The sequence below is a fragment of the Rhinoderma darwinii genome, chromosome 12 (genome assembly GCF_050947455.1).
Source record: "Rhinoderma darwinii isolate aRhiDar2 chromosome 12, aRhiDar2.hap1, whole genome shotgun sequence".
Lineage (NCBI taxonomy): Eukaryota > Metazoa > Chordata > Amphibia > Anura > Rhinodermatidae > Rhinoderma > Rhinoderma darwinii.
The window spans coordinates 17745237-17768506 of record NC_134698.1 but is presented as its reverse complement, the minus strand read 5'-3'; the positions used below and the strand labels follow the sequence as shown (position 1 = coordinate 17768506).

Here is a 23270-nt window from a genome sequence, read left to right as displayed (position 1 = left end):
CGGCGTACAGCATAGTGGATGGAACGGGCCCTGTTCGCATTCACTATGGGACTGTAGCTGCCGTATTCCATGTCTCGATGTGTCGTTAATCGACACATACAGAAATGGAAAAAAAAATGGCAGCCCCCATGGACAAGAAAAAGTGAAAAAAGAAAAAAAAGTAAAACACAAATAAAGTTTTTAATAAAACACTAAAATCAAACTGATGTAAAAAATTTTTTCCCCGTGACACTGTTCTTTTAACATTACTTTTGTTTTTTACTTTTATTTTTAACTTTAATGTACTGGCATATATCTATATACGGATAGTACACAGGCAGTTGTTGGGACATACCGAAGTATACCCTAACAGGAAATATGGTCAGACAGCCCTGTGTCCTTCAATGGACCTTGTATTGTCTGCCCATATATGGTATGTCCATCAATAGCGTCACAGGGATTCCCTTTGATGCGATCCAAGTGGCATCCCCTTTTCTTATTTTCCCCTGAATGCTGCAGTCCCCTTTGATCGCAGCATTCAGGGGAAATACAGTGGAGATGAGGTTTCTCTGACCTACGTCTTTAGAGTGGGTCTGCGGCTGTGTAATACAGCCATTGCCTCGCTCCTGACATAAAGTGTGCACGCGGTCAGCCTGAGGTGATGCGGCTGGCGCTGCACTAATGAGCGGCGGTTCAGGGACTGAAGACAGAAAAATGGGGGTGTTTTGTAGTGCGCCTGCCATGTTCTGTCTTCCGTGCCGCCGCTCATTAGTGCAGTGCTGGCCGCAACGCATCATCCTGACGGCGTGCACTTGTCAGGACTCGGGAGCGGGGCAATGGCTGTATTACACAGCCGCAGCCCCGCTCTCGTACATTCATTAGTTACAATACTGAGCCCATAATATTTTCCTGCAACAGGTTGAGGAAATGTCTCCCCTTTGCAGTTGAAGCCGAACCAGAACGCCAATTAATATCCCGGTAATTAAAATCTCCCATTATTACTATAGTACCTGCCTGTGCAGCCCGCTCCATCTGTTTATATAGCTGACCTTCCATCTCCTCAGTTATTTGGGGGGTCTATAGATTGCACCAAAAGTAATTTTCAGTGTTTAGCTCCCTTTGTAATTCCACCCGCAAGGTTTCAACCTCGTCACAATCTTCACCCACTATTGTCTCTTTCACACTCTCCTTCATATCACTTCTCACATACAGACATACACCACCGCCTTCATATCGCTTCTCACATACAGACATACACCACCGCCTTCATATCGCTTCTCACATGCAGACATACACCACCGCCTTCATATCGCTTCTCACATGCAGACATACGCCACCGCCTTCATAATGCTTCTCACATGCAGACATACACCACCGCTTTCATGCTTCTCACATGCAGACATACACCACCGCCTTCATATCGCTTCTCACATGCAGACATACATCACCTTCATATCACTTCTCACATACAGACATACACCACTGCCTTCATATCACTTCTCACATACATACAGACATACACCACCGCCTTCATATCACTTCTCACATGCAGACATACACCACCGCCTTCATATCACTTCTCACATACAGACATACACCACCGCCTTCATATCACTTCTCACATACAGACATACACCACCGCCTTCATATCACTTCTCACATACAGACATACACCACCACCTTTCCTATTCGCCCTGTGTTTCCGGAACAGTGTAAAACCCTGTAGATTTACCGCCCAGTCATGAGAAGAGTCCAGCCATGTTTCAGCAACACCAAGTATATCTATATGTTCCTCCAGTATCAAGGCCTCCAGCTCTCTCATTTTGCTTGCTAGACTTCTGGCATTTGTGAACATACACTTTAACTTCCCTTTTAAATGTTTCACTTGCAGTATCAGAGAATGTGATTATTTGACATTTGGGCATTTTTATTTTCACTGCAGTTTTGTAACGAAAGGATCTCCTTATCCTGTTGTCTAGTCCTCTCCCCACAGTCTGTTTCTCCCCCCACCAATATAGTCTGACCCCTCTCTAACCTGACTACCCCTTTATTTTCTACATTGACCTCCCTCCTCAGCCCTAGTTTAAATACTCCACCACCCCAGCTAGAATTCTCTCCCCCAGCACAGCGGACCCCTTTCTATTTAGGTGCAAATCATCTGCAGAATACAGTTTGTACCCCAATGAAAAGTCAGCCCAGTGCTCTAGGAACCCAAATCCTTCTCCTCTACACCAAGAATTAAGCCATGCATTTAACTCCCTGAGCTCCCGCTGTCTTTCCTGTGATGCGCATGGCACAGGCAGTATTCCTGAGAATACAACCTTGGAGGTCCTTCCCTTCAGCTTGTAGCCTAGTTCTTTAAAATTATTCTTAAGGCTCCTCCACCTACCATTTATTCTGTCGTTGGTACCGACATGGACCACGACAGCTGGATCATCACCAGCCCCTCCCAGCAATTTGTCCACATGTTCAAACCACATGCCGAACCCTGGCACCAGGGAGACAACAAACCATTCGGTTGAGGCGGTCTTGGCGACAAATTATTCTATCCGTCTTCCTGATTATAGAATCCCCTACAACTATCAATTGCCCTGCCTTACCTGCATTACCATCCTGCCGACTACTAGTGTTGATAGGATGCATTCTCTTGAATTCTCTATTGTTCAAATGGAAGTATTCTTTATGAACTATTTGTCCTGCTTGATAGGCTTAGCTTGGCTTTAGACCCTCTTAGAGCATGTTTACATAGCCATGTGAGCTCTATAACGGCAGAGATCAGAGAGACCTCTTATCTCCGCCGCTATTTTCCTGAATGCTGCGGTCAAAGTTGACCGCAGCATTTAGTGGTAAATGAGAAGAGGAATGCCCCTTTGGATCATGTCACAGGGAATTTCTGTGACGCGATCGAGGGACATACCATATATGGGCATACAGCCCAGGGTCCATTGAAGGACTCCAGGGCTGTCTGACCATATTTCCTGTTAGGACATACCTAAGTATGCCCTAACAACTGCCTGTAAAAATTAAAATAAGGGCTCATTTACACGAACGTGATATACGTCCGTGCAACGCGCGTGATTTTCACGCGTGTTGCACGGACCTATATTAGTCTATGGGGCCGTGCAGACAGTCTGTGATTTTTTTCACAACGTTGGTCCGTTGCGTAAAACTCACGACATGTTGTATATTTCTGCGTTGCTCGCGCATCACGCATCCATTGAAGTCAATGGGTGTGTGAAAATCACGCATGCCACACGGAAGCTCTTCCGTGTGACGCGCGTGATTCGCGCAACAGCTGTCAAATTCAATGTAAACAGAAAAGCACCACGTGCTTTTCTGTTTACAAACATCCAAACGGAGTGTCATAATGATGGCGGCTGCGCGAAAATCACGCAGCCGCGCATCATACGGGGCTGAAACATGGAGCTGTTAAGTGCCTTTTGCGTACGCAAAACGCTGTTTTTTTTGCGTGTGCATAACGCACACGCTCGTGTAAACCCGGCCTAAGTCTCAATACTTAAAATATACACATTCGGTATTGCCGCGACCGTAATAACACATTTATAGCGTAATTCGTGTTTACGCTGTTACAAAACTGCTTTCTTTCACTTAATGTGAGGCACGAGGTATTATGAATTTTGAACCTCACATTAATAGTAATTAACCCCATTATGTGAGGTACAAAATGAATCACGCCTCGCATCAGAAAACGGAAGACATTTTTTATTATTGACAGAAGTATCGTTTTGGTATCGAGTATTGCAATACTACACAAAGTATCGGTATCGAAGTCCAAATTCTGGTATCGTGACATCCCTACATAGGGGCATCGATGACCCTTGGTCCTGAAAGGGTTAAAGAATATATTCCTGCAGTCTATTTTTCCTTTCAATGGACAAGTTTTTTTTTTTTTTCTCCGGTGTCTCCGGGGCTAAATTTTCACCCTCATTCGCTAATATTGATGTAACACTGTGGGAGGTGAGGTTCATATATACAGTACATAACTACTTCATTCAACACATTCTCTGGTATGGGCGTTATATAGACTATATTTTGATCATTGGAGTGGCCCTATAGCGCTCGTACCAGAGTTTAACCAGATCAACAGCAACATGGACAATTTGTCCTTCTCTTCTGATGCGAATATGGACTCCTTTCTTTTTTTTTTTCCACTGCTGTCTTCCTGTGTTGTGATAAAATAAATATATACCGGTATCTAATTTTTATTTTTTAAGACTTCTATGACCTTTAAAGGCACCGACAAATCATACAGAAGCGATGATTCAACTCATCATGCATGTAAAACCATGGAGCAGACCTACTACAGCAGCAGCAGCAGCTCTCAAGACTCAAGGGGAGATGGGATGTCTGTAGAACTGAGCAGTAAGTTGTTCCTCGTGTGTGTTTTTTTTTATTTTTTTTTATTTTTTTTCTTCTATGTTGGCGATCTATTTCTTCTTATGTGTAATCCTAACGATGAATGTTTTTTATTGCCCAAGTGATATATAAATATTAAAATTCCCCTTTCACTTAGTTTTTAGGGATTACACCGTTTTTATTCGTTTCATATAGGGTAACTTCTACTGTTTTTATTGTATTACAATTAAGCAATTATGCATTTATCATTTAGTGAGAAACTAGACATGGACCGGACATCCACTATATACTTTGATCTATCGCGGCTAGGCAAAATTTATAAACATGAACATGAGGTTCTTTGTTAACATTTTGATCAAATTGAATGCAAGCCCACTTGCCACTTCACGGCGACCTCTTTAAAGTGGGTCCGTACTCTATCGGTTGCTGCACCGCATTGCTGTCACTGCAGCAACGCTCCTACCGAGGGAGCACCCATGCCATCAGGGCATGCCAAGCCTCTTTGGCTCGGGGCCACATCCCCCCACAAGTGCAGCAACAGACAACACCCCACAGTAGCACAACATATGAACAGATGGAATAAGCTCACCTTACCATGCACTCCCAGTGGACAACTGAGGGCACAAGCAAGAGCAGAAACACTTATGAGGTCATTCCTAAATTAAAATCAGCTGGGCTAAATGTGTGGGACACCACTGTGGGGTGGTATCTGCTGCTGTGGTGTTGCAAAAAAAAAAAAACCAAACCTGTACATCCAGGGCCAATGCTTTGCGTTGGTTGGCAATTGGCCTTGGTTAAAGAGGACCTGTCAGCTCTCCTGACATGTTTATTCTAGTAAATGCTTTCACTACCCATAAGATAAAGCTGGAGCATCTTTTCCTAGTACGGTGTTGTGCCATTCCTCTGTTATGCCTCCTGAACATGGATGAGTAAATTGCCCTAACAGGAAATGGGGTCAGACAGCCCTGGGGTCCATCAATGGACCCTGGGCTGTCTGCCCATATTTGGTATGTCCCTAGATCGCATCAGAGGGATTCCCTGTGACGGGATCCAGAGGGCATCACCCCTTCTCACTTTCCCCTTGAATGCTGCGGTCAGCTTTGATCGTGGCATTCAAGGGAATAGCGGCGGCGATCAGAGGTTTCTATGATCTCCGCTGTTAGAGAGGGGTTACAGCTGCGTAATATAGCCATTGCCCCGCTCCTAAAAAGTGCGTGTGCGGTCAGCATGAGGTGATGCAGCTGGCGCTGCACTAATGAGCGGTTGTGCCGACACTCAAGACAGAACAAGGGGGTGTTTTGCAGTGCGCCCACCATGTTCTCGGTCTTCAGTGCCGGCGCTCATTCGTGCAGCGCTGGTCGCATCACCTCATGCTAACCGCGGGTTCACACTTGTCAGAAGCGGGGCAATGGATGTATTACACAGCCGCAGCCCCGCTATGACTACATTCGTATGTTACAATACTAAACTGTGTGGGCCGCACAGTATCGAAGTACATGAATTAATGGTAGTGAACAGTTTGAGGGTGCACGGCGTCTAAATAGTATTGATATTTTGATGCATCGTGCGACCCTAGTCAGTGGGTAGGGACACGCCCTAATGTCAAAGGTCATGGTGAGATGGTTGTGCTTTTCCTCCTGGAAATGGATGAATAAATTGACAACACAGAATAAAGATGCTCCAGATTAGAATGCAAAGCTTTACAAAAATAGACATGTCAGAAGACAGGTCCTCCTAAGTGGATAAAAATTCCTTCTTGTAACTCATATATAATTACAAGTTATCAGAACTAGATTACTTACAAAATGTTTTTTCTTATGGGTTTCTTTTTCTTTGACTTTTTAAAATGAGACATCACTTCATCCTTGGTAGTCCTTACAAAGATCACTAGACAGATCTCTGCAGATAACTACCTTATAAGTTGGATTTGATGGCCCGATCTTCTGGTTTTTTGTTTCTAATTTTGGGTGACTTTTATTGTCTCATGTTGCAGGTCAACAGTACAGTCAGATGAGCTCTCAATTAGCATGTGATACCGGATGTGAGAAAAGCCTATGGCAGGTATGATTTTCTATCCCTACCCTGTGTAATTCGAACACTTGGTCCCAATCTTTTTTTTTGGATTTTTTTTTTTATTGTGTTCTGTTCTAACAATGGTATTTATTCTCCGACCAGAGAACAATTCTGGGGATTTTTATTCTTTTTTCATTATTACATAGCTGTTGTAGTCAGTCCTTTTTGTTTACCACCTAACATGACCCTCTATTTTAAGGTTAGGTAGGTAGCCTGATGAGCCATGTGAGGATTTCCTCTCCTCGCTTGCTTTGCGTTTGGGAGGTCAGGAATACAAAGCGAATTTTAGTCACTGGAACTATTAATATGGCAATATAGAATACAATCTGATCTCTAGAAGGCTGCATTGCGACTCTTCTCCCCATAGAAGTGAAATGACTCCTCTGATCTACATCTGTACAATTTCTGCCTTAGGGTTCATTCAGATGACCGTATTTGGGATCTGTATCAGACAGGTCTTGAATAGGGTGCTAACGTATGTCAATGGGGGCCATGCATGCTGCTGGATCTAAAAATACAGTGGTCTACGTGCAAAACAATAAAAATTGGTGCATCGCATTCTAGTGGAAAACTAGGTCTAAGATACAGCACCCCACATGGAACTACGTGGCCTGAAATAAAGTTGTGTTGCACACCGGTATATGGGTTAGGGGCTATTCACATCTGCGTTGGAGGCTCCATTAGGGGCCTCCGTCACATATTACATTGATTTTGTTTTTTTACTGAAGGAAATAGCACAGCATTCTGTGCTATGTCTGGCAAAATGGCAGAAATCATGTCGAAGACTCGTCTGAACCCGTTAAAGTCAATGGTTTCCATGAGGCGCCGATGGTTTCCCTCATGCAACGGATCTCGTGCTTCTGGTATTTTCCGTGAACCTGACCTTTAAAAATACACATGATCGTCTGATTTGGGCCAATGTCACATGAGCACAACTGTAATAGTGCAGAATATGGATCCCTATTACGGATCATATTAAATCAATGTCGTCAGCACTAGGGATCCGTAATACTGATGGGCTGTCTCCTAGGAAGGAAATTAAATTATGTAAGAACTCCTTAGTAGGGATGTCACGATACCAGAATTTGGACTTCGATACCGATACTTTGTGTAGTATTGCGATTTCGATACCAAACCGACACTTTGCCAACAGTAATAAATAAAATAAAAAAGTGCTCCCATTTTCTGATGTGAGGCACGAGATATTATAAATTTTGAATGCGCCTCACATTAATAGTAACCCCATCAGGTTTCCTAGTCCTAATTGGTTAATGTGTGAGGTACATGATGGGATTAATTACTTATTAATGTGAGGCGCATGGAGGTTAAATTCATCGCACCTCGTGCCCCACAATAAGTGAAAGAAGGCAGTTTTTATTACATCATAAATGACGCAAAAAAATTGTTGTGCAGGTTTTTACAGCCGTGCCAATACCGAATGTGTATTTTTATGTATTGAGTCTTTTAATGTTTATTTAAAAAAAAAGGTGTAATGTTTTTTTTGTTTTTTTTTAATATTACTTTTGTTTTTTACTATATTTTACAATTTTAATGTACTGGCATATATCTATATTACAGAAGTATGCCCTAACAGGAAATATCGTAAGACAGCCCTGGGGTCCTTTAACCCCTTAGTGACCACTAATACGTCTTTTCACGTCGGTCACTAAGGGGCTTTAGGCTAGGCTGACGCCTTTTCACGTGAGCCTAGTCTAAGTCCTGCACGGGTCTCCCGTGCAGGCAGGAGCCGGGGCTCTGCTGTCTGATGACAGCCGGGCTCCTGCTCCAACGCCCGCGATCGAAGTTTACTTCGATCGCGGCCGTTTAACCCTTTAAATGCCGCCGTCAATAGCGACCGCAGCATTTAACTTTGTTTACAGAGGGAGTGAGCTCTCTCTGTCACCCATCGGCGGCCCGCGAATGCAATCGCGGGTCTCCGATGGGGTGTCATGGCAGCCGGGGGCTTGATAAAAGCCCCAGGTCTGCCCTGGACATATGCCTGTTAGGACGCGCCGGAGGCACGTCCTAACAGATTGCCTGTCAGATTTACACTGACAGGCAATAATGCTCTGGTATACGAAGTATACCAGAGCATTATAGCAGCGATCGGAACATCGCACAGTAAAGTCCCCTAGTGGGACTAATAAAATAAATAATAAATGTGAAATAAAGATTAATAAAAGTACAGTAAAAAAAATCTTTTTTTTAAAAAAAAGTGGTTTTATTTAGTAAAAGTGTAAAAAAATAAATAAAAGTACACATATGTGGTATCGCCGCGACCAGAATGACTCCATTAATAAAGTTAATATGTAATTTAAACCGCAAAGTGAACACCGTAAAAATAAAAACTCAAAAAACAATGGCGACATTGCAATTTTTTTCCATTGCCCCCCAAAAAAGTCATAATAAAAATGAATCAAGTCCAATGCACCCCAAAACAGTACCATTCAAAACTACGTCTTGTCCCGCAGAAAACAAGCCCAAAAAGGCACTACATTGATGGAAAAATAAACAAATTACGGCTCTTGGAAAGCGATGATGCAAAAACAAATTTTTATTCAAAAGTTTTTTTTATTTTGCAAAAGTCGTAAAACATAAAAAACCTCTACACATGTGGTATCGCCGTAATCGTACCGACCCATAGAATAAGGGTAACATGTTATTTACGCCGCATAGTGAACGGCGTCAATTTAAAAACGCATAGAACAATGGCGGAATTTCAGGTTTTTTTTTATAATCCCCCCCCCCCCCCCAAAAAAGTTAATAGTTAATAAAAAAAATTATATGTACCCAAAAATGGTGCGATTAAAAAGTACAACTAATCCCGCAAAAAACAAGACCTTATACAGCTATGTAGACGAAAAAATAAAAACGTGTTAGCTCTATGAATGCGACTATAGAAAAACAAATAAAATAGCTTGGTCATTAGGGCCTAAAATGGGCTGGTCACTAAGGGGGTTAATGGACCCTGGGCTGTCTGTCCATATATATGGTATGTTCCTTGATCGCGTCACAGGAAAGGGTCATCAGCCCCCCCCCCCCTTATTTACCACTGAATGCTGCGTTCAGCTTTGATCGCAGCATTCAGGAGAATAGCGGTGGAAATAAGGTTTCACTCATCTCCGCCGTTATAGAGCGAGGCTGCGGCTGTGTAATACAACCATTGCCCCGCTCCTGACATTCAGTGCGCACGCGGTCAGCATGAGGTGATGCGGCCGGCGCTGCACTAATTAGCGGCGGTTCAGGCACTGAAGACAGAACATGGGGGTGTTTTGTAGAGCGCCCGCCATGTTCGGTCTTCAGTGCCGCGGCTCATTAGTGCAGCGCTGGCTGCATCACATCATGCGGACATGTCAGGACTCGTGAGCGGGGCACTGGCTGTATTACACAGCCGCAGCCCCGCTCTCATACATTCATGTGTTACTATACTGAGCTGTGCGGCTGCACAGTTCATATTGAAATACATGAAATAACGGTGTTGAACTGTTTGGGAGTGCACAGTATCTAAACCCTGTCGCTGCATCGTGCATCCCTACGCCTTAGAAATACTGGGACAACACAGATGTCCTACTGATGCAACGTGAATAATTTACAAATGCATTTGTGTTTTTGAACACTCCATAGACTTCAGTGGGTGTTTAAATCTGCAAAACAGATAAAAGTAGCACGTGCTGTGTTTTAATACTGATGAAAAATTCTCTTGGGGGGGAAAGTCTGTGGTGAAATAAAGTCTGGCAAGAAGTTTAATTTGGGCTTGGGATGAGCATTCATGTAAATTTAAAGGGGTTTTTCCATCTTGGACAATTATGACATATTCACAGGATTATGCTGTAAAAGTCTCTACAACGGGGCCACCTAAACCGCGTTCTAGCTTACTCGGCTCTGCTGTTTCCCGGCCACTTCCTTGTTAGATGGTCGGGAGTTAGGGAAACAGCCGAGTGCTCGTTGAGCTACGCTGTTTCCGTAACTCCCATGGAAGTGAATGGGAGTTTTGGAAAACGTAGATCACCGTGCTACGCTGTTTCTGTAGCTACCATTCACTTCTATGGGAGTTACGGAAACAGAACTCTGCTGTTTCCGTATCTCCCGACCACCTAACCAGGATGTGGCTGGAAGGCAGCGGGAGCAGAGTAAGCTAGGACTGGGTTTAGGGGACCCGAGTCTAGAGATAGGTGCGGGTCCCAGAGGTGGGACCCACATCTATCGGATTTTTATGGCATATCGTGTGGATATGCCATAATTGTCCAAAATGGGAAAACCCCTTTAACGAAAAATAAACAGAACTTTCTTACTGTAATTTTGTATTTAAAATGTACAGGTCCTTCTCAATGAATTAGAATATCAACAAAGAGTTAATTTATTTCAGTAATTCAATTCAAAAAGTGAAACTCGTATATGATATAGATTCATTACACACAGAGTGATCTATTTCCAGCATTTTTTTTCTTTTAATGTTGATGATTACGGCTAACGAAAACCCGAAATTGAGTCACTCAGAAAATTAGAATATCTTAGGGACAAGTTGAAGAATGTAGCCTCATGGTGTCACACTCTAATCAGAGAATCAACACAACACTTGCAAAGGTTTCCTAAGCCTTTAAATGATCCAACAGTCTGGTTCAGTAGGCTACACAATCATGGGTAAGACTGCTGACTTGACAGGTGTCCAGAAGACAGTCATTGACACCCTCCACAAGGAGGGGAAGCCACAAAAGGACATTGCTAAAGAAACTGGCTGTTCAGAGTGCTGTATCCAAGCATATTAATGGAAAGTGGAGCGGAAGGAAAAAGTGTGGTAGAAAAAGGGGCACAAGCAACAGGGATAACCACAGCCTTGAAAGGATTGTCAAGAAAAGGCTATTCAAGAATCTGGGGGAAATTCACAAGGAGTCAGAGCCACCACACACAGGCGTATCCAGGACATGGGCTACAACTGTCACGTTCCATGTGTCAAGCCACTCATGACCCAGAGACCACGTCAGAAGAGTCTTACCTGGGCTAAGGAGAAAAAGACTGGTCTGTCGCTCAGTGGTCCAAAGTCCTGTTTTCAGATGAAAGTAAATTTTGCATTTCATTTGGAAATCTCGGTCCCAGAGTCTGGAGGAAGAGTGGATAGGCATCAATCCAAGTTGCTTGCAGTCGAGTGTGACGTTTCCACAGTCAGTGATGGTTTGGGGGCTGTGTCATCTGCTGGTGTTGGTCCACTGTGTTATATCATGTCCAGAGTCAACGCAGCGTCTACCGGGAAATTTTAGAGCACTTCATGCTTCCCTCTGCTGACAAGCTTTAGGGCGGATTTACACGAGCGTGTGTGTTTTGCGCGCGCAAAAGGTACTTAACAGCTCTGTGTGTCACCCTCGTATGATGCGCGGCTGCGTGATTTTCGCGCAGCCGCCATCATTATGACACTGTATGTTTGTAAAACTTTTCCGTTTTCATTCATAGTTTTTACTGTTACGTGAATCACGCGCGTCACATGGAAGTGCTTCCGTGTGCTGCGTGTGATTTTCACACACCCATTGACTTCAATGGGTGCGTGATGCGCGAACAACGCACACAACGGACATGTCGTGAGTTTTACGCAGCGGACACGCTGCGTGAAACTCACGGACAGTCTGCACAGCCCCATTGACATATGTCCGTGCGAGGCGTGTGAAAATCACGCGAGTTGCACAGACGTATTACACGTTCGTCTAAATAAGCCCTTATGAAGATGCCGATTTCATTTTCCAGCAGGACTTGGCACCTGCCAAAAGTACCAATACCTGGTGTAATAACCACAGTATCACTGTGCTCAATTGGCCAGCAAACTGGCCTGACCTAAACCCCGGAGAATCTATAGGGTATTGTCAAGAAGAAGATGAGACACCAGATCCAACAATGCAGACGAGCTGAAGGCCGATATCCGAGTAACCTGGGCTTCCATAACACCTCAGCAGTGCCACAGGCTGATCGCATTGATGCAGTAATTCATGCAAAAGGAACCCCGACCAAGTATTGAGGGCATATACTTTACATACTTTTCAGTAGGACAACACATTTTGGTAATTTAAAATCCTTTTTGAAATTGGGTTTATTCAACACTCAAATTTTCCGAAACACATATTTTTTATTTTTTTTTTAATTGTTACCATAATCATCAACATTAAAATAAAAATGCTGGAAATAGATCACTCTGTGTGTAATGAATCTATAGAATGAGTTTCACTTTTTGAATTTAATTACTAAAATAAATTAACTTTTTTGATATTCCAATTCATTGAGAAGGACCTGTATTATATTGTAACATAGTTGCTGAAAATCCAGCTTTTCTTTTCTCTCTTCCAAGAAATTTCAAGATGGCACCGTGACCGTACAGGAATTTTTTGTGCTGCTAAGAATCCACATTCTTATTCAGAAGCCAAGATACAGTGAACTTCCTTCTAAGGTGGTTTTTCTTTTACATGCATTTTAGAGTTACAGTTCTAGGTGATGTATTTATATACTAAAAGTTAGTCTCTGTCACCCCATTATACGTGGCCTATCTTGTACATGATGTGATCGGCGCTGTAATGTAGATTACAGCAGTGTTTTTATTTCGAAAAACTATCATTTTTGACGGAGTTATGACCTATATTAGCTTTATGCTAATGAGTTTCTCAATGGACTACTGGGCGTGTTTTACTATATGACCAAGTGGGTGTTGTACAGAGAAGTGTATGACGCTGACCAATCAGTGACCAATCCGCGTCATGCACTTCTCTCCATTCATTTACATTGCAGATAGCGATATAGCTATATCTCTATGTTCTGCCACATAAACACACTAACGTTACTGCAGTGTCCGGACAATGAATATACATTACCTCCAGCCATAACGGGATGTCTATTCAGAATCCTGTCACTTCTGTAGCATCTCTGTGATTCACAGCACAGCGAGATCTCGCTGTGAATTACAGTTTACAGCGTAATCTCGTGAGACTACGCCTGCTATGTTGTAAATCACAAACGCTACAGAAGTGGTCAGGATTCTGAATACACATCCCTTCCTGGCTGGAGGTGATGTATATTCATTGTCTGGACACTGCAGTAACGTTATAGTGTGTGTATGTGGCTGCACATAGAGATCTAACGATATCGCTAGTGCTGTGTAAATGAATGGAGAGGAATGTATGACGCTGATTGGTCACTGATTGGTCAGCGTCATACACTCCTCTGTACAACGCCCACTTGGTCATATAGTAAAACACGCCCAGTTGTCAATTGAGAAACTCATTAGCATAAATCTAATATAGGTCATAACTCCGTCAAAAATGATCGTTTTTCTAAATAAAAACCACTGCTGTAATCTACATTATATATCCGATCACATCATGTACAAGATAGGCCACTTATAATGTGGTGACAGAGACTCTTTAAGAGCAATGACCATTATCTCCTTTTCCCTGAGGAAAGATGAAACCTTATTCCCTACTGTGATCCACATCTGATTTTTGGTTTTAAAGAAATTAAGATACTGACCAGTTAATTCTTTTACGTATGTAACACTTTATAATTGTTTAATAATTCTAGAATTTTGTAATGTATTTTGTTTCAATTCTTCACCATTTCCTAGATCTCTGTTTGCTGTTAATGAGAACATGATTGACATTCAGGGGAAGTAAATGCCCACGGATCTTGCCTGCTCACACCACTGAGGCTTCTTTCACATCTGCGTCGGGACTTAGTTCATGGGTTTGGTCGGACCTTTCAGTGAAGGGAATCCAAACGGATACCATAGGTTTTTGTTTGCATCACCATTGATTTCAATGGTGACTGATCTGGTGCAAATGGTTTCTGTCCTTTTTGTTCAAGGGTTCCGTCGTTTTGACTGCATGAACAGCGCAGTTGAAATTTGCACCGGATCCCTCACCATTTGAAATGATGCAAACGGAAAGCTACGACTTGTTTGGATTCCATTCATAACTTCCCCTGACGGATAGGTACGAGGGAACCCATGAACGGAGCCCCGACGCACAAGTGAGCGAAGCCTAACTGAGGGTTTGACAATGGGATCTTGTATGCAAGCCTGTCCACTATTGTCAGTATCTCTGTCTCGTAGGAATGACTGACTGACTCTATTATGGGACTTTCTTCCTTCACTACAGCAGGTTATGAGTGAAGACCTAACGGCAGCAGAAATCCTGCTAGATCGATATGTGTACTATCCCAATCTGCAGGTGTATGAGGAGGAGGGTCACGCTTTGTACCAAGTATTAGAGGAGTAAGTGTTCTCATAGGAGAAGTATCAGGTACTCCTGAAAGTCGCAGTAACTTGTAACACTTTGTACATTTTGTTTTCCCAGGCTAAAGGCGTCCACCGAGCTGCAGCACAAGCCTCTGGTACAAGTTAACAGATCGCTCTGGGAAGCTTTGCAAATGTGTTCAAAAAATGAGGTGAAACTAGGAATGCCGTACGGGCAGATTGTGGGTTTTTTCCTTGTCCTGTAAATTCATGCATTTGACAGCTTTTTTTCTTTTTTTTCTTTTATATATTTATCTTCCTTCTAATCTAGTTGATGTACTTTGCAGTGAAGCTGAAAAATATGAAGTCCTTGTTTTACAAAAAAAGTAAGCTTCTAGCCCATGAAGAGAAGGTTTCGACATACAGTAAACTGCTTCACACAGCTCAGGTATTAATAATATAACGCCCCCCCCCCCCAATACCTTAGTTTATCTCCGTGTGTTTGCGTATAGTGGGCCAGGCAATGGTTTCCAGCTCTAATGACATTTTGCTTTCTATGAAACAGACACAATGTAAGCAACTGCACGCAAGGCTGAGTGAGACCGACGACCTGCTGAGACAGCTCGATGACGGCATTTCCAGTCTAGAAATTGGTTTGTTCCTTTTTCACATACACCAGTTGTTTTTGTTTTTATGACTTTGTTACCAAATGTGAATTACATTTTTAATCTGTTAAAAATGGAGTAGCTTTGTAAAATACATTTCATCATTTACTCTTGTGCTAATCGGAAGTGAAGGCCTATAACCTATTAGTATATGGTAGAGCTATACAGTCCAGTCTTCTTACACAGGCATCTGCTGCCTCTTTTATATACGGTATATGTACTTGAAATCTAGTTGGATCATCTGGACAACATTAAGGGGAAATGCAACTAGACTAATGTACTTATGGGTCAGTTCACACATAGCGTAAATAATGCGGATTTTCCGCAACAGATTTTGTCATGTAAAACCCGCAGCATAATACAGTAGCAGCAAAGTGGATGAGATTTTAACAAATCTCATCCGCACGCTGCGTAAACTAAAAGCGGACAAACTGCTCAAATTGGCCTGCGTTTTTTTGTTTTTAACCCACAGCATGTCAATTTTATTTGCATAATCGCTGTTTTTTTTTTTTTTTTTGCGGGTTTACCCCATTGAATTTAATGGGAAGTTAAAAGCCACAACAAATAGCGGCAGAAAAGCAGTGATTCCGCCGCAAAAAAAAAACGCAACTTGGGGAAAAAAAAAATCTTATACTTCCCCAGAATTCGGTCTGTCTTCGTCCAGGCCAGCCTCCTGGGATGTCGTTTCAGCCCATGTGACCACCGCAGCCGATCCCAGGAGGCTGGCCTGCATGACAGCGTAGGGATGCGTCGCCATGGCTACATAAGTATGACTTTTTTTAGTGCAGTTTTCCTAAGCGTAAATACACCCTAAATTGGTTAGGACAAAAGCAGCAGGACCCATCGCAGTTAATCCAATCTCGAATTCTGACCTTATGATGTATAGTTACATCATAGCCAGGTAGGGAAAGTTTGGAGCCTGCTCCATACAACACGGGTGTCTGCTGTATTTTACGGCCATCGTTTTACTGTTATGAGTGGAATGGCGCTCTAGTGTGATCCAACTCATTTAACCAATTAGATGCTGCAGTCAATAGCGGCTGTGGCATCTAAAGCATTAGAGTGGGGAGACTCCCTCTGACACCATCGGCCTTCCCGCAGCGCAATCGCAGGGTGCCAATGGTTGGCATGGCAACCTGGGTGTCTCTAGGTCTGCCATCTTAGTACTACTCTTAAGCCCTGCCTCTGCCTTAGGTCATATTACATTAGTATTGCAGTGTATTGTACCAGCGATCTAACAATCACTGGTTCAAGTCCCCTACAGGGACTAATGTGTAAAAAAATAAAATGTTTTTAGTAGTAAAAAAAAAAAAAAACTTTTCCAATTTTTTCTCTAAAGTAATATTTTAAAAAAAAAAGAGGCTAACCAAGCAGCATTTTTTTTAATGCACACAGTGAACGTCGTCAAAAATAAAATCTTTAAAACACCAAAATCGTTTGTTTTTTGGTCAACTTAGCGCCCCCAAAAAAAGTGATCAATATATTATATGTACTAAAAAAAATACTGATTAAAAACGACAGCTTGTCCCGCAAAAGATAAGCCCTCGCACTACTCAATCGATTGAAAAAATTAAAAAGCTATGGCTCTCAGAATGTGGTGACAAAAATCAAATTATTTTTTTTTTAGCAAAGTTTTTATTTTGTTTGTTTTTTTTTTTTTTTCTTTAAAAGTAGTAAAATATAAAAAAATAAACCTATATAAAGTTGGTATCGCCGTAATCGTATTGAGCCACAGCATAAAGTTAAGTTCCCGTTTTTACTGCACGGTGAAAGCCGTAAAAACGAAACCCAAAAAACAATATGCTACTTAATGCCATCAATAGAAACTGCAGCTCCTCCCGCAATAAAAAATAAGCAATCACACCGCTCTATTGATGGAAAAAGAAAAAAGTTATGGCTCTGGGAAGGCGGAGAGGAAGAAATGAAAAATGGCTGCGACGGGAAGGGTTAACGGAAAAATAAAAAATGTTGGCTTTTGGAACATGGGGAGGAAAGAAAAAAAAAAACTGGAAAATGGCTGCAGCGGGAAACTCCATATCCTGATGGCAGCGGAGTGTCTGACTGCACTTTTCTGGAAACGTAAAAGGTAGCGGAAATCAAAGTATCCTCTTCCACAAACAAATCCTAGAGGACGGAGTGGGGAATAGCTGTCCTTCTGGAAGCCGGTTCATATGACGGCTGTGAATGTTACAGAAATCAAATAACCGGTGATTGCCGTTAACATTTTATTGATTTGTTTCTCTCTGGCAAGAAACTTCAAAACTGAATGAAGAATGTCGAGACGAAAACCTGCCAGTTAAAGTCCAAGGTTGCACGCAATTACAGGCAGGTGGGTGCAAACATGTTACAGCTCATTATGTTGTACGTATTGAAGGGGGTTTTCCCCACTAAGCACATTTATCACCTATCTACGGGATCGGTGATGTATGACCGCTGGGGGCGCCACCAATGGAACCCTTACTGATCACTGCAAAGGGGGTCCTGACTCTGTTTCTCCTCACGTGCACTTCTGCTCCGTTCAATGTCTATGGGGCCGATGGAAACAGCCGATAGAGATCGCAGCATGAGGATGAATGTACTCCGCCGTCTCCGTTGGCCCCATAGACAAGGAGCTGCGGTGCACATGCACGACTGCCGCTCCAATCAAAATCCTCCTCATTGTGATTGTGCAGCGAGAAGCCATGGGGGTAGGAACCTCCATTCTAGTGTTTGGGGGGGGGGGGGTGTTTACTATGAAAAGGTAACAAATGTGCTTAGAGGGAAAATCCCTTTAAGTGTCAGTGCTGGTCATTGTCCCTTCTCTCTGTGTAAATAATGGAAAATATTTGTTCTGAAAACCTAATACTTCTCGTCCTCACTCTCTAACCTTTTGTCTTAATAGAGATTGACCGCTTACAATTACAGGAGCAGCATTGTATCAAGTAAGTTTCTGCAGTGCAAACATTAACTAGAACACGTTTATGATGATGATATACATAGAATATCAAGATTATATTGCAATAATTAATTTTTTTTAAACTCCATTTAATATGTTGTATTAAAGGCTTTTCTATAACCTATAATCAGCGTGATCTTTATAAGTGGTGGTGGTCGACACGCTACATTTATGGGGGCCCTTGACTTAATCTAAAGTCTGCACATTTAATGTCTCTTGTGCCCCGTTTGCAGCGGGTAGATAGTTGCACATGTGCCGTTACTCTCCATTATGTAATATATAGAAATAATGCCAGCCTGCAGCTCGTTGGGCCCAATTCTTATGTTGTGCTTCTCAAGATGCTTTTACCCGCCCTCCCCAAATTCAGAATGAAAATAAGGCCACAGCACCTCATACAACAAATCGCTACCAACCCCCATGTACAGCATTAACCACAGAGATGCCATGAAGTCGGGTATAGAACTGTAAATGCATAAACACTACTTTACAAGTTACTGTGCAGTAGATATTTGTTTCCGGGCTGCTACGTAACACAATTGCCTAGTAAATGTTTAAAACCTTGCACCAGCAGTCTTTCCTATTATAAAACAATCGACCTGAATATAAGACCACGTAAACTACAAAATTTAAATGATATTTTAATCATTTTAACAAAGTTCACATGTGACCGCTCCAATATCCCATACAGCAAAATAAAAAAATATGGGACAATTAATCGGAAAAAAAACCAAAACCGAAGTTTGGCGCTATTAACCAACGTCCTCTTGCGCATTTCGGTGTTCTCACATTTTCTTTTCCACCGCTTTAAGCTGTAGCTGCACCTTCAGGACACCGATACAGTAGAATACAATGGTAGGGCACGGGGGCCGTAAGATCCCTGCTCTACCATTCGCTATATCGCCGGACGTGAGGAAGTGACGTCATCGTGCCGGTCTGGCCTGAGCTGCACAGACCGGAGGAGTAGAGGGATCTCCTCCACTAGTCGTTGCAACGGGGTTAGGTCGACTATGTATATTTTTATCGGGGCATTACACAGCGTAGGGGCAACTATGGGGTTTTATACTGTGAGGGGGCAGCTATGGGGGGGGGCGTTATACTGCATGGAGGGCAGTTATAGGGGCATTATACTGTGTGGGGGCAGGTATGGGTGGTTCTACACTGTGTAGAGGGCAGCTCTATCCGCATTATACGGTGTGGGCAGCTATGGGGCATTATACTGTTAAAGAGGCTCTGTCACCAGATTTTGCAACCCCTATCTCGTATTGCAGCAGATCGGCGCTGCAATGTAGATTACAGTAACGTTGTTTTTTTTTCAAAAACGAGCATTTTTGGCCAAGTTATGAGCATTTTTATATTTATGCAAATGAGGCTTGCAAAAGTCCAAGTGGGCGTGTTTAAAGTTATGTACAAGTGGGCGTGTATTATGTGCGTACATCTGGGCGTTTTTACTTCTTTTACTAGCTGTGCGTTGTGAATGGGAGTGTATGATGCTGACGAATCAGCATCATCCACTTCTCATTGTTACCACCCAGCTTCTGGCAGTGCAGACACACAGCGTGTTCTCGAGAGATCACGCAGTGACGTCACTTCCTGCCCCAGGTCCTGCATCGTGTCGGACGAGCGAGGACACATCGGCACCAGAGGCTACAGTTGATTCTGCAGCAGCATCGGCGTTTGCAGGTAAGTCGATGTAGCCTCTGTCGCCTGGTGCTGATGTGTCCTCGCTCGTCCGACACGATGCAGGACCTGGGGCAGGAAGTGACGTCACAGCGTGATCTCTCGAGAACACGCTGTGTGTCTGAACTGCCAGAAGCTGGGTGGTAACGAAGAGAAGTGGATGATGCTGATTCGTCAGCATCCTACACTTCTATTCACAACGCCCAGCTAGTAAAACAAGTAAAAACGCCCCGATGTACACACAATACACGCCCAGTTGGACTTAAGAAAGGCTCGTTTACATAAATAGAAAAATGGTCATAACTTGGCCAAAAATGCTCGTTTTTGAAAAAAAAAACCTTACTGTAATCTACATTGCAGCGCCGATCTGCTGCATTAGGAGATAGGGGTTGCAAAATCTGGTGACGGAGCCTCTTTAAGGGCAGTGCCATGGATATGTTCTATACAGCAGGCTCGGGAGAAATATTCAATGGCGTAGCATGCAAAAAGGTGTGTGGCATAAATAGTTCATTAATCGTAGTCAGGCTTACATGTTCAATTAATCGTGATTTAGGTCATAATCGCCCAGCCCTATTTCCATGTATAATCTACGTCCATTATCAGAATTGCTGTCACACAGGAGGGGAAATCAAATTCTCTATTGTCCTGCACATATCCTAAATCTCTGCTATGTCCCTATTTATCTTATATAGATTTTTTATATATATATATATATATATATATATTCGGGAACATATAATGGATAATGTGCATCCCACACACACACACACGTGCTGGTTCTAGATTGCTAGTGTTGATATTTTACCGGATTTGGTCATTTTCTGGATTTTAAGCCGTTTTACGCACTGCAGAAATTATTTGCTCTTTGCAGGGAAAGTGCGGAGCTAGAAGCAAAAAAACAAAAGTTCTTGGGACAGACCGGCTGCCTACAAGAAGAAGCCAGGGTTATTGAAAACAAAATTGAATCCAGGTAACAAAGTAAAAAAAACTCCTTTACGATATAAACAATGGGCTTCGTGCATAAAAATCTGTTAATATAAAAGCCATTGTTGCTCGTGGTAAAAAACCAAAACCCCCTTTTCATTTCGAACCCTGCCTCCAAAATGGTTTTAAAAATGAATGTTAAAACCGTTTTACTGTGTAAGGCCGGATTCACACGAGCGTTGCGCATCTCAGACGTGAAAAACTGCAGTTTTTCACGTCAGAGGTGCATCCGTGCTCTGCGGGACGCGATGTCACGCATCCCCCATAGGTTGTCTATGGAGGGATGCGTGAAAAGATAGGACATGTCCGGTTTTCTCACGGACCCTTCACACACTCCGTTGAAACAGCCGTGTGAACGGCCACATTGACTTGTATAAGTCCGTGTGACAGCCGTGGTTTCAACGACCGACACACGGACGTTTAACACGTTCGTGTAAATAAGGCCTTAGGCCCATTGAGTGTCTATGTTCATATGGAGTAAAGTAAAGCTGGACAAGTAGCTAATGTGCCTTAAAGGGGCTTTCCCATCCATGACATATCCACAGAATGGCAATGTCCGATAGATGCGGGTCCCGTCTCCGTGACCCCCACCTATCTCTAGAATGGGGCCCCTTAAAACCCCTTCTAGCTTTGTGTTCCAGCTGATGCTTGTGATTTCTGACCATATAAGAAAACCGTAGCACGCTGAGCTACGCTGTTCCTGGAAGTCCCATAAAAGTGTATGACCGTTACGGAAACTGCGTGGCTTAGCGTCCTACGCGGTTTTCTTCTTATATGGTCAGAAATCACAAGCGTCAGCGGAAACTCAAAGCTAGAAGGGGTTTTAAGGGGCCCCGTTCTAGAGATAGGTGGGGGTCACAGAGAATGGGATCCGCATCTATCTGCCATTCTGTTGATATGCCATAAATGTCCCTAATGTGAAAACCTTTATAATATCTCCAGCAGGTGCCCAATTTTGTCTATTCCATTTAGGATTATGTAAGTACCAATTGCCTGGCTACCTAAAAGAAAAAAAAACTTCTAGAATCTTAATGGTCCCTTTTTAAAGTGGTTGTCTCATAATAAAAAAAAAAAAATCTTTCCATGTGCCCTGTTCCCAAAGCCCCTCCGAGCCAGAACAGAGAGGCGCGGTGTGTGGTTGGCCATTTAATTGATATAGGACCAGAAGTGACTTCTCCCAGCGATGACCGCTGATCACCCGGGGGTTAGAGAAGCCGGACCCGTGGCCAATCAGCTGATTGCTGGGCTGGCCTCTAGTTAAAAAGGGGATTTATTTATTTTATTTTTTCATGTATGTTTATCTCCGGGATTATGCACTACTATTGTAAATCCTAAGAATATTAAAAATCACCAAGGACCATGGCAGTGACTGCTAATATTAATCATTTCTAGGAGGGAGCAGATGTCTTCTAAAATAGACAAGCGATACTGCAGAAACTTTTTAATGTCTTTCTAATCCGTGATTGGAGCACCCTAGTAGGACATATGAACGCCTAAATGGGTAAGGGGCGCGCGGGGGTCATAGATGCTCTAGATTCTCTTCTATGAGCCAGAGCAGACCTTTCAATTGTAATACATTTTCCCTGCATTAGTTGGGGTTTATGCAGCCTTGTTTTCTATGATGCCCCATGACACCTTTTCCCCCCCATAACCATGCCACGGTTTCTGGAATAATAAATGCGCTCCTTTCCTCCATGCGCCCGCTCTTTCTCGAATAGTCACATGTGTTTAGCCATTCAGCGGGCGCCCACTTGTAACGTCCTTCGCTATGTAGTGCCATGCACCTCTGTAGATGTCATTAGATAGATCTTGAATGACCCGGGATAAAGATTAGAGATATCGATCTAAATCGCGCGGGGTGGGGAGGATCCCCTACATGGAGAGGTCACGATTAAAAGCCATAAATCATTCCTTGCTGTTTTTCCTTTCAGTTTTACGGAATGGCAACTGGTTAAATGGACAGACAAAGATGGAGCATTTACTTTTCTGTATGAGTCTCTAGATCTTTCCATCTCATTTGGCGATTATATCGGTAGGTGATCTCGTATTTCCACAATGTCTTGCTTTGTGGGGAATTGTTCTTAATGGCAATTATTTGGAAACATCCCACAATTTCATATACGGGGAAACATGTTGATGGATATCTGGGGGAAAAAAATCTCATTCGTTTCGTTGGGGGACACAGACCGGTGGTATATGCTGTTGATACAAAAAAAAATTAAACTTGGATCCTTACCCACCGACACTGAGCTATTCAGGCTTCGCTCGGTGTCCGTAGGAGGCAGACACTTCTGCTAATGTAACCGTGTTGGACTTATATATTTTTTTCTGTTAACGAACATAAAAAACAGTCACCTTTTTAGCTGGGACACCGGTT

The 23270-nt window shown here is 42.9% G+C and overlaps 1 protein-coding gene across 4 annotated transcripts in view; it reads left to right on the top strand.

Moving 5' to 3' along the window:
* Positions 1 to 23270, top strand: part of KNL1 (kinetochore scaffold 1) — a 71739-nt gene that overhangs the window by 21797 nt on the left and 26672 nt on the right. For 3 of the 4 annotated variants that reach the window (XM_075844800.1, XM_075844799.1, XM_075844802.1), the window contains 11 exons: positions 4215 to 4362; positions 6350 to 6417; positions 12758 to 12856; positions 14556 to 14671; positions 14754 to 14844; positions 14964 to 15080; positions 15198 to 15285; positions 17549 to 17626; positions 18179 to 18218; positions 20781 to 20879; positions 22825 to 22925. In XM_075844800.1, the coding sequence (XP_075700915.1) occupies positions 4215 to 4362; positions 6350 to 6417; positions 12758 to 12856; positions 14556 to 14671; positions 14754 to 14844; positions 14964 to 15080; positions 15198 to 15285; positions 17549 to 17626; positions 18179 to 18218; positions 20781 to 20879; positions 22825 to 22925 (1045 nt within the window). The remainder of the gene's footprint in view (positions 1 to 4214; positions 4363 to 6349; positions 6418 to 12757; positions 12857 to 14555; positions 14672 to 14753; positions 14845 to 14963; positions 15081 to 15197; positions 15286 to 17548; positions 17627 to 18178; positions 18219 to 20780; positions 20880 to 22824; positions 22926 to 23270) is intronic. The other variant, XM_075844801.1, reaches the window with a different exon arrangement.